Source organism: Odontomachus brunneus, unplaced genomic scaffold (genome assembly GCF_010583005.1).
Source record: "Odontomachus brunneus isolate Ranch 3 - 2012 unplaced genomic scaffold, Obru_v1 Obru_scaffold_017, whole genome shotgun sequence".
Lineage (NCBI taxonomy): Eukaryota > Metazoa > Arthropoda > Insecta > Hymenoptera > Formicidae > Odontomachus > Odontomachus brunneus.
In genome coordinates, this window is record NW_022639467.1 from 135,618 (window position 1) to 148,027 (window position 12,410).

General features: G+C 43.2%; 1 protein-coding gene across 2 annotated transcripts in view; it reads right to left on the reverse strand.

Annotated features, from left to right (window-relative positions):
• Nucleotides 1-5,379: 5,379 nt before the first annotated feature.
• LOC116841606 (headcase protein) overlaps nucleotides 5,380-12,410 on the reverse strand; it is a 209,113-nt gene continuing 202,082 nt past the window's right edge. Inside the window, exons 3-5 of one of the 2 annotated variants that reach the window (XM_032809736.1) lie at nucleotides 9,573-9,761; nucleotides 9,094-9,279; nucleotides 5,380-7,664 (exon numbers count right to left, since the gene is read on the reverse strand). In XM_032809736.1, coding sequence (XP_032665627.1) covers nucleotides 7,491-7,664; nucleotides 9,094-9,279; nucleotides 9,573-9,761 — 549 coding nt within the window. In that variant the 3' untranslated portion in view covers nucleotides 5,380-7,490. The remainder of the gene's footprint in view (nucleotides 7,665-9,093; nucleotides 9,280-9,572; nucleotides 9,762-12,410) is intronic. The other variant, XM_032809737.1, reaches the window with a different exon arrangement.

Here is a 12,410-nt window from a genome sequence, read left to right on the forward strand (position 1 = left end):
TATATATATATATATATATATATATATATATATATATATATATATATATATATATATATTTATATATTTATATTTATATATACATATATTTCGATATACCTATAGTTGTCTAGCACAGCTGTAAAGACCCTTACTCGCTAAGAGACAAAAATTGATGATCCTTAAACATACATATTATTCATTTCCATATTTTCATATAATATATATATATATATATATCTATCTATATATATTTTTTTCATATATATATTTCTTCATCTATTCATTTATATTCATATATCGAATTATTTAAACGAACTTTGACCGACGAGAAAATCGTTCCCCCACGTCCTAGCCACGTCAAGGCCGCGTGAAAGGGTTCCGATGAACAACCGATATAATTACTATATGATTAGTACGCAATAAAATTTCTTCCTCTCCTTTCTCTCTCTCTCCGTCTCTAATCATCTCGGACATCCACAATATGACACGATAACTTATCACTAGGACGATTCGTCCGGTCGTCTACCCGATTTGTGTTTCGGCAGTCGCCGCGGCGGCTCTGCACCCTGGCGCGATCTTCCTCGAGACCGACAGCACCGCTGCCGGGCTCTCTCGAGCTGTGCATCCGCGCGTCTCCGCGTTCCGTCGTGTCACGTCGCGATCCTCCCAAGATCGAATTTCTATCCCAAGGCCAACGACGCGCCGATCTTGGCCGAGTTCTTGGTCACGCTCGATTCAAGGTCGACCGCCGGGGGGTGGAGTCCTCGAGCCGCGCACGTCTTTGCACCCCGAGAGACGAAACTCGAGGATAGCCTCGTCTTCAACTCCATTTCTCTCTCTCTCTCTTTCTCTTTCCCTCTCCGTTTTGCCTATCCATCCTCTCTTTGGACGCCGGGTGAACGACCGACGAAAATGAAAGAGTGTCTTAACTACGAGAAAACCGTCGTTTATAAACTTACTATTTATCGATGATTCAAACCTTCTTTTCTTTTCGTAATGACTATACACTAAACTCTATTCATAATTCAACCATTCATAACCTCTCTATTCCGTCACGGAGACTCAACCCCCTTCCCCTGCCTCTATCTCCCCATCCCCCCACCCCATCCAAACGTGCCACGAACGCGCACTCTATTCGGATTATATAAAATTCACAAACGCGGGATATATCGATTATTCGGTACACCTTGGGCCGCGGGAGTGGCGGCGTCAGATTGACGACGCGATCGATACACCTCGAAGCTTCAGCAGGTGAACTCGTCGGCGAAATCGTCGCCACACTCTCGGCCGCCCTAGTCGTCCATATAAAAACACTGATATACAAAACGTTCACTAGATCGACGTGAAACGTCAGCGGGCGGCGCGATGATGAGAACGGGTCGTGTTGCGACTTGGCCGGCTCGTGTGAGGTGCGAGTATCGTCGTCGAGGTCTCTTGAGTCATTCATCACAACCCAATCGTCATTGATCCATCGCTCATCGTTAGCCTGATTATCCGAGACTCGAGTAATAACGAGAAATCCTCGACAGCGCAATAGTTGAAGAGGATGCGCGAATTTCGAGAAGATTTGGCACCGAGGAACACTGCAAAGTCGCTGCTTCCGTAAGTGTTATCGTGAGATACTATCCATGCTCTAGGTATGACTAGTTTTCTGGATACGTTGGTGACTCACGCTCGCCGAAAACGCGCACAACACTCTGATACACACTTTGAGTTGCCAGAAGAACTCTAGAGGCAAAAGACCTAATGACTTTGGAGCCATTTTCTCTTTTCAATATGCGCTCGTCATCCGTGCGCTGATATAATTTAAAATGTATCGTTATACGCGTGATGAAACGTATGTCTTTCATGTATCGCCAGTTAAAAATATATCACAGTGTTGTGCTCCGCGTAGGGGGCGAGCACGAGAAGTCTCACGAGTGTCAAACTTCCTTGGAAATCCGCGACATGTACCGCCACGATGTCTGGAGGGTTGTCACCTCTTCTCGAAGATTTCTCGAAAGATTCGATTGTTTCAAGCTCTTGGTAAGCCAACTAACAGTTAAATCATACGTCTGTCCTTGTTTTTCCTCAAATTAAGACAGACACGCGATTGAACTGTCAGCTTGTCAAGAGCTTGAAAAAACCGATTCTCAATGGTGAAGAACACCGGGAAACGTCTGCTCGGATGTCAAGTCTTTCAGCGAGCCTACGCTCGTATGGCAGCCTTGTCGTAAAACGACACTCCCCTCGACGAAATTATAACAACACAGCGTCTTCGCACTTGGATCTCCGATCGTGGCATTCTCGTGGCTGACGCGTAAACGAACGTTCGCGCCAGCAAAACCGACGTTCCGCCGGCGAAAACGTTCACGGGCCCGTTTCTCATCGCGCGACTCCCCCGACGCCGTCGACGAAAATAGCAAAAGTACAAAATCGCTATAGTAATTACCCGAATAAAAAAGGTTAGCCTAATTTAACATTAGCCTTATCAACTACGGAGCTAAGTGCGCCGTGCGTCGACGCACGATCGATGATAAAAAGACACTTGCTATCCTCTTAGAAATAAGCAGCTTGTTACGGCACCGTCATAGTGAAAAGAAAAAGCTATCCTCCTCCTCTACCTTATTCTTAGCGGCGATTCATCTCGTCAATTAACAGTGTCTGCCGTAAATTCGTCGCTTCTCTATTCGTTCCGAGGACCCTCCGATATACACCGCTACGACGAAAGATTCGAAAGAATCCGACCGGGACTTCTTCCGTCCGCGCAATCAAATTATGTTAGGAAAGAAAACAATCAAGTGCTCCAATTCGCGACCTCGCTCCCAATCCACGCTCGTGGATATCGACGTGATCGTTGCCGAGGACTTTTAGAATCCTTTGGAAGGGCTCTCACAAATTATCTCACTCGTCCACGCGAAACGCTGCCTTCAATAGACCTGAATTTTTAATGAAAACTAGCAGAGGTTTACGCTATCCCTTTGTTTGTTTCTCTCCGAGTGGTATCACGTGTGATAAAATGATAAAATCAAACGAGTTTCTCAATTTGAAGCAAAGAAGTACACAATTTGTCGAATATACTTCTGTGCTTTGATACCACGAAATTCCAACTTGCTAAAAAATTTCCAAGTTTTCACGATTGTTACGTTCGACAAACACGAAGAGAAGCGAAGATCGCGCGATGAAAAGGCTTTAGAGAATCGCGTACTCGCGAAGAGCCCCGTTTTCTTCTTTATTTTATCACGCGAACGCACACGTACGGCGATCGCAGCGATTTTCGTGATCACGTCGAAGCGAGCGAAGTCGCGACAAATAATCGTGTACGCAAATTCCCGAAACACCGCTAAAACCGTAAACCGTTCCTCGCTGTTCCTGCCTCCTTTGCTCGCGCCAGGAACGCTCGGAGGAGCGGATAGTGGCGCGCATTACGCTTGACTAACGTGGATTCTTATTAAAAATTGAAAAGTAGGGAGTACAGGCGACGCGCGCAACAGTCGTGCACGCGTCACAAAGATCGAAGGAAAACTTCTTCGCACGCGCCTCCGATCGCGCGGGGAATCTCAAGTGTCTCGTCACCAGCGCGTCGGTCACGAAGAGAATCTTTCATTAATTTTCGAAAAAGTGCACAAATGCATTGTATTCTCCTCACAGAGACTGATTGCAAACCGCAGGCGTCGTTCTGCCAGCATACTGCGCGAAAATTGTAAAAAAAAGTCACGTTTTAGCTCCCGTTTCAATGCGTGCAAAAGAGAATGAAAAAAAAGTGATTTATGCTCAGTACAATCTCTTTTTCGACTTAAATTCTGTCTAATTTCGAAGGCGACCTCTATCCCGTCGTTCGCGCAACGTCGTGCAAAGTTTTCACGGCGCGCGCTGTGAGGACACCCAAGCTCCTGGCCGCCGTCGATCGAACAGGCGCGTTCTGCTGCGTTTGATCTGTGATCGAAGTGGCGGATTGGACAAATGTCTGATAAAAAAAAATGACAAAGGTACGAAGTGCGAACCGAACTTGGAAAAAAGAAATTGGGACGAAAGATAGAGAATACTTAAAGCGCTGCTTGCTTGCTTGCTTGCTTGGCAATTGCTCATTTGGCACTCTGAGAAAACGTACGGTCGAGACGAAACGATCGGAGAAGAAGGACTCAGAAACGCGATCGTCCTTGCCTCCTGCACTAAACGCGCGAGAAATTCATTAACACGGGAGTTAAATTCTTCGCGCACGGGAGACACGTCGCCACACGGCTCGCCAACTCGTCGGTCCGTTGGCTGCGTTCAAGGAAGATTTTCCGCATAGATACTGTCCTTAATAGCGTCCTTAAGCCGCTACCAACGCACGCGTTCTCCCGTGCGTACGTATATTTCCTCTTTTTTTTCATTTTTTCACTTTTCATCCCTCCCCCGTTTCTTCGCCTCACTCTCCTTCGATTCTTCGATAAACCGTGAGCGAAACCACGCGACCACTTCGAATCGATGCTTCTCGATATATGTCGTCGTAACGCAAAAAGGAGAAAATTAAATATCTTCTGAAAAGACTGATACGCTTCTTAGAGGACACTGTACCTTCACTAACTCCCTAATAAACACGATATAAATAATCAATTGTGCCAATTGTGTGTACGAACAAAAATCTGGCAGATTTAGTAGTTTTTGAAGTTAAAAGCACCAATATCCGGACATGTACCTAATACTAGACATTCTTATTGTTTTTGTATTCAAATATAGATACTTAAACTTTCAACATAAAACATCTATACATATAAATTCTATGTTAAGAATTTAAATATGCGTATTTAAAGGCCAAAGCAATAAGAATGCTCAGGATTAGATATGTATCCAGGAATTTAGCTTAATCATGATTAATCTTGTGACGCGAGTGAAGAGACACAGCGCGGCGTGTGAAACACGAACGAGTCTCTTCCTCGGTTACATTAGGGTGATATCTACCGGTGGCAAAGCGTCAGGGACACCGTGTTATGAATCTCGCGTGCAAAATGAAACGGTCGGCTTGATCGGACACGTGCAAGGGAAGAAAGCCGATCAGAACTCCCACGGGGATGAACGAAGTGGCCGCGCAGCCTCACGATCCTCACTGGCACACGCTTCACACACGCGGGGTACTACGTTATCTCCTAAATATACTTCCCGGCGCGCAATGTGGGGGGATTAAGTATACTTGTGTTTCTTTTTGCCCTTTTAAAACGAAGTAACGTAAAGAAGGTACACGATCGATTACACACTACCTTGTGAACGGTGGGTGAACAGTACTGAACTAGACAGGGATGAAATTTAGAGAGTTCCGAAAGATCATATTCCTGAAGAGTATCTAATGAAAACGAGTCGGTGTACACCGACGGTGTATTGCCAATCCGTGTGAGGAAAAACACTTCGAACGGATATAGAAATAAATCTACAGCAGCGTGAGATTCATTAATCGTAGTTGAGTTTAGTTTGCACAGTGAATCGTCGATAAGGTATTTGTGACAAAAATGGAACTGGTGTTTTGCCGAAGATGGTTCCCTCAATGGCTGCTTCGGCCCTCAATGATTTTGAAAGCGTTCAATCCGAAACAGGCAAGCAATTTGTTACTATCCTATCTCTGTCGCGGTACAATGACTCGTATTAAGAAGGAAAGTGAAATATATAATGTTCCTCCAGCGGATTACGGTATCAGTATTGAACTAAACAGGGATGAAATTTCTCAAGTTTCGAAAGATGTTACTCATGAAGCGCATCCAACGAAACCAAGTGTTCAGAATGGTGGGCGGTCTGTTTGTGGGACGGCCGCTATTGGTGGACAGCAACGACCAGCATCGCCAGAAAAAAAGCAGGTTCTCTTCCTCTCCAAACACTTACCTCTCTCCCACTTAATATGTTATATACACTGGCTACTTCGGGCGATCACGACTTTCCGCTAAAGGGGTCCCGGGGCACATGAGACTCAGGACGGTCGGGGGAGGGAGGCTCTCTCAATCGAGTGACGGCGAGCCACCAAGACGCGGGGGATGAGAGTCGTTAGTTCGTTCGTTCGACCGTCCAGACGAGAGAACGCGTGCGACAGCAGGGCTCTGTCGGTACGCAACTGATAATCGGTTCCTTCTTCTGATAGCTAAAGCCTCGCTCTCTTGCACAATTTGACGCGAAAAATTTTCGCTCGTCCGTCCGGCGTTCGGTAACGCGCCCATGCGCGCCGGGTGGCGGAAAGTCGCGGCGCGCCCGACCGAATCAACGTTGAAACCCATCGAATGAGTCGTAGATCCTTAAACAAAATCAACATGGCCGCCATAAACGTATAAACTAATAAAATGTAAAAAAAAACAACGTTCTCGATTATCTAAGTAACAAACGATAGTTATCTCTTCTTCTTTTCTTTCTTTTTTTTCATTCTTTCTTTCTTTCTCCCTCCCATCCCTTCCTAGAGAGTAGCCTTTTTGCTTTCTTTATACACGTTTACAATAAAAGGAGTCGACCTTGTTTCCGCGTCTAACAGTGCTTATCTCTTTCCGCCTAAATTTATTTTTTGCATTTAATAGTTTTTTTTGTTTTCCTCTTTTAAATAATTCAACTATGTGAAACGGGAGACGGCGAGGTTTGCCAACCTTGTCACACGAAATTTGTCAGAGTCACTTACAAATAATCAACCCACATCAGTCAAATCACGCGACAAGGGCGCGGATCTCAACGAAAAAATTTCACTAATTAAAAACCTACGGTACGGAAACGCGTTCGTAAGGGCGATCGTGTGTGGAGAATCATTGTACGCTAAGGAAACGTGATTTTGCAGAGAAAGGGCAGCAATACGATCTTACTTACACGTCTCAACGTATCGCTAACGAATAAATGCCTAGAGATAGAGCGCAACGCGTACGGAGGAAAATAAGAAAAAAAAAAAAAAAAAACGAAAAAATACAACTAGATATGCCAGTCTCTCGTTGCGCGCGTCATCAAAACGAAAAGTCGGCGAGCGCCGATTCGACGTCTCCCGTTTTGGAATCAACCTAAACGAACCTACAATTGACATTAAAAAGAAATATCTTAGATTTTATTAGCGCTACGGAAACGCGCCTAGGGGCGTTCACGCGCGTATCGTCGCTGTCGTCTTCGTCGTCGCGTGTACCCTCTAAAAAGATACAAGAAAGATCCCTCTAAAAATCCAAATGGAGCATTCAAGAGCGCGATAGCACACGCCGATAGTCGGTACCCACATGTGTCTACCGCGAGTCCAAAAAGAAAATCTCTTGAGAACTTACGAAGAAGATGATCAGTCGGACGACGAAAAGTCTCGCGAAACGAAAGGCAGACCCCGACCTGAGTCGGGAAAGAATGACGACGAAAGTGACGGACGATGCGCGCGTCGCTGAGGACTGCGGTCCTCTCCCAACCACGCTGTGGTTCCGCGTTCGCCATCTCCTACGAAGTCAAAGAAGAGAATTCTACATAGTCGTCCGGAACAGGGAGATCGGTTTGTAGAAGAGCGGACAGAGGTCGGCCGCGGTGCGCAAACGGCGGCGGTTCGCTAAGTTCTCTAATGGTTACGGCCACTGGCTGTAGAGCTGAAACTGCTCGCGGGTGAAGCAGGCCGACAGCGGCTTCACGAAGTGTGCGTCGACCGCCCTGCAGTGCGGGCAGGCGAAGACGCGGCTGTAGTCCGAGTAGAAGTTCAATCGCTGGTGCGGGTAGATCAGGGGTTTCTGGCAGCTATTACACTGGAACGTAAACGGAACGACGGCGCGTGTTCATTTTCGTATCTACGTGGTGCTTCCGTCAGGGAGCCGCGCATGCGTCCTCGATCTCGTTGAGTTCGCGGTTAAACGGGACGGTTACTTCGTACTTTCGCGCGCTTACGAGATATCATGTATATAATGCTTCGATCAAAAATGACGCGAAGAAATTTATATTAGACAATGTTTGCATCGACCAAACCCAAAGCGAAAGAATTCTATTTTCTTTGAGACAAGCAGAAATTAATCTCTTCAGTTCTTACCAGCTCTATGATCTTGAAAGTACGCGTGAGATTACATTGACAAATTTGCGAGAACAATTTCACTGATATAGCGCTTCTAAGGGAAAAGTACTATTTTCAGACATTTAATTCTGGACATTCTTATCGTTTTGATCTTTATATATAAATATTTCATTCTTAAGCGACAAGATGAAATTATGGGGCATAAACAACAAAATAATATCATATATAATTAACAACTGAGTTTATCTTTTTGAATTTATTTTTCGTTCTACATATATTAAACATTGTATTAGGAGAAATAAATAGCAGTTTAGCGGCAAGACATTTTTTTATTGTATAAAAATATTTTTTCAGTATAGAATATTTAATTTTGGCGTAAACATATCATAAAGTTTCGATACATAACATAAAAATACAAACCGAATAGAGTTATTGTTGACTGTCTCTCGTTTAAAAGATAAACTTTCAACATAAAAAAAAATATATATATATATATATATATATATATATACTTTGTGTTAAGAGCTTAAATATTTATAGTTAAAGATCAAAGCAATAAGAGTATCCAGAATTAAGTACATTGAGAAAAAAATATTTGGTATTTTTATTAATGATGCACATCGAGAAATAATTATTCTAAATTATAATCAAGAAAACTATTTCTTAAATTAAACTTCATCATAATGTTAGTAATTATAATCTTATATGCATATATTATTACTACACTGAGAGAAAAAATGTCTAAAAATTAGTAAATATTTACTGGGGAATATTAACAGCATATTTACTTGAATTTAAATTTAAATTCTTTTATTTCAATAAAATAAATAATTGTCAAAATTTTACAAACGTATTTTAAAAACGTATATTTATTTGAAAGATATTTTATTTTACTAGTACATAAGACAAAATATGCTGTTATGTATAGTACTCACTAAATATACAAATATTTTTTTCTTTAAACTACTATTTTACTACAAAAAAGAAATAATTGGGCCTGAAAATAACTATAATTTTAGTTAAATCAATAATTTCTTTTCTCTCAATGTACGTGTCCGAGGATCGGTACTTTTACCTTACGCGCGCGCAGCGTGTATCAACAATAGCGTGTCGAAGGGTCGGAGAGTTCGATCGGGTCGAGGTCGGCTGGTCACGAATTCGGGACTTACCTTGAGTCGTTCGCTGCAGCACGGCATGGCCGCAAAAATATCATAGCTGTACATGGTACCGAGGACCAAGCTCGATCCATCCCACGGTTGGGTGCAGCAACGACAACGTACGGGCTGGCCGCCGCTGCCCTCCAAACAACTCATGCATACGGCTGACAAAAATTGCGTGCGACCTTCGACCTTCACCTGGAACGAAACATCGAACCGGATGTGCTATCGTAACGTTACACGCGCGACATGGCTGCTGTGGTTGGATCGCGGTCCGCGAGATGCGCGAACGTGACAAAGAATGAGCCGCGATTTTGTAGTTTCCTGGATCAACGCGAGCTAAATTTTCAAACGATCCATTGACGGATTCGTGCGATTTTTGGCACGACGTTCCCAAATAACATGTCCCGTTCAAAAATAACAATTGGCTCGATGACGATACAAAAAGGGCGAAATCTATCGATGATATAATGTTATAAACAAGATCATACCTCGGCACAAGCGGGTGAATGTTGTCTGGGTGACAAGAAGAACGTGCCGTCCACCAGCGGGTACCTATCGAAAACCAGCATAGCGGCGCGACAAAGAACGCACGTAACTCTAGACCACTGTAACGCGGCCAATGTCGACAGGATGAAACATCTAGTGTCGTCGTTGCCGTGATTTCCCTCGTCTTCCATCTGAAACAAATCAGTAAAGAACGTTTTTATATGCTCGCATATTGAATAGTACATGCAATATAAATAATGCTAATAAAAAGAGAAAATTACTTTATCTTAATTAAAAGCACGATTTTATGATTTTGAAATATCTTCGCGCATTAAAGATTAAAAACACTCTTCGAAATTTTATTAATATAGTCACCCTCCTTTCATCAATATAACGAAGTGTATAAATAAAAATGTCTACGTAGCTATGTATGGCCACATAAACTTATTCTTTTCATCATTTTTCGGTAAATGGTAAGATACACTCAAGAAAACGCTAAAAAAAATCCAATCTGTCACAACCCAGACAACATAATGCCTAAAATCGGGATATTAGACGTTTTAAAGATAGTTTTTAAGACGCCTTAAAGACATTTATACGTAAATCGTCTGAAAGACATCTTAAAGATAATCTTTAAGGCGTCTTATGATCCCAATTTTAGACATGTTGTCTGGGAATGTCTTCAGTCTCCCGTCTTCCCTGGATAAAATCCCATCTATCTGTTTCTACTTTTTCAAAAATGGTTAATTCTCTTGAGCCATTTTTCGTTCTGAATCTCTCTTTTCCGATTCCACACGGACGATATCATTCCAACCAGAAAAGATTTATAGGTTAGAATTCAACTGCAAGATGGCGACTTCTAACAGGCTTGCCGTAAGCTAGTTAGGGTTCGGTCTTCACAGGAGGGATTCGATAAAAAAATATCAGCGAGGCGTATCGTGCCACCGGAGCAGAAGACACGGGAATACTTCGGGCGGAAACGATAGCCGACAAACAACGTCCTATCCCCTCGCTCGATCTCGTTTCCGGCCTGCTTACGGGGCGCGCGAGTGACGATAATTTGAATGCGGAATTCCCCATCTGGCGGCTAGTACGTTGGCGCGCGCGCCAAGTAATAACGTCGCGGCATCAACGAAGCTCACCTTCTACCGCCTTGATCGTTAAAGACCCGCTTTCGCGTTCATTGTAGCCCTCGGGAGGGAAAAGGGGCAGTAAACGCGGGTGTCGATATTGCAGCTTGCGAGAGGATCGACGAAGACGGTGGCGAGGCCGGAAAATCCGAGGAATGCAGTGACGCGGTCTCGATAGCGGATAAACTGCGAAAGTGGCGCCGGCTCCGCAATGCCGTGGAGATTTTCGCGCAAAGGTTGAGCGGGCTAGGAAAAAACTCAACAGTAAAGCTTTACCTGGATCCAGACACTAAAGGGCGCAGAACGCGCAGCGTAGTTCGAGGTAGCAGCCCGAATAAAAGTTTCGGAGAGCGTGAGTTTGAAGGTTCTCATAAGCGGTGGAAGGAAAAAGGCAACAGAGAGAGGTGGAGCGAGGTGCTTCCGAAAGCTCGCGCAGAAGCGAGGTAACGAAGTCTCTGAAAAGTCCGCCAAAGTTAAAGGCGGAAGGGAGAGGTGTAAGCTAGATGGGCGGATGTAGAGTGATAAAGAGCGAGGTTTTAATAACGAGCCGCGGACAGGCACGAAAACGGCGGAGAGAAAAAACCAGGATCGCGCCGGTGGACTGCAATGCAGAACTGTAACTGAGAAGAAAATTGAAAGACGCTGCTAGGAGCGTCGAGGAAACCGAGAAAGAGGACATCGCGAAGGAAAGCGGCGACGGGTGACTTGGCGCCATTGTTGGGGAGAAACGTCGGTAGACGACGTTTGTAACCACCGTAAATAAACTGGTCCTTCCATCTCGTTACAAAGAAAGAAGGAAATGGAATAAGAAAAGACGCGTGCAGCATCAAAAAGATGGAAAGTTGGACCCGAGTGGACACGGTTCCGTTATTCCAATTACTGAATCTTTCTTGTAACTGCTGGTAAAACGCGACCACTCCGGTGAGACGTATATCTAAGAAAAGAATTCTAGTCATATCATATTATTTCTTATAATTCTATTATCTAAGCAAAGATTTCTATCGAAAGAGTTCCTCTTCTAATGAAGTGGATTTATTTTAATGAGAAATCTGACACTATTAAATTAGAAACTATGAAAGTAGACACTATTCTGTTTTTCCCTTTTTGAATCAGGAGAAATATGCTCACTTGAAGTAGACTATCTTCTTCTTAGAACTAGTGTTCGAAAATATCGATACAATTATCGATACGTATCGATACCAGAGACATACCGATACGTATCTATGCCAGAGATATACCGATACATATCAATAGTCGTATCGATACTTTCGAACACTACTTAGAACTAGAAATTTATCCCATAATCCCGATCAGATTGATTCTAGTCATCTGATTTGTATAAAGAGATGTAAAGTGATGAAAAAATCCTGATGAGACATGTAACGCAGCGTGGCAATCAGTGCCTTATTGATAATAAAGATTATTAATAATTATGACAAGATAGAAAAAAGCTTGGTTGGACGAATCAATTTCTGATGAAACGATTCAGAAATTTTACTTGTAGTTATTCAATCAAAATTGTCAAGATTTCAGGTTAACTTAAGCAAAATTCTGATAATTTTAATTAGAATTTCTGAATTGTTCGTATTTCATTAGAAATTCATCCAACCCAATTTTTTCTCCCGTGCAGATCGGGATCAACCTAATCAGGATTATGGGATAAATTTCCAATTAGGTTACACGCGATACGAAAAACAAGTAAGATTATAG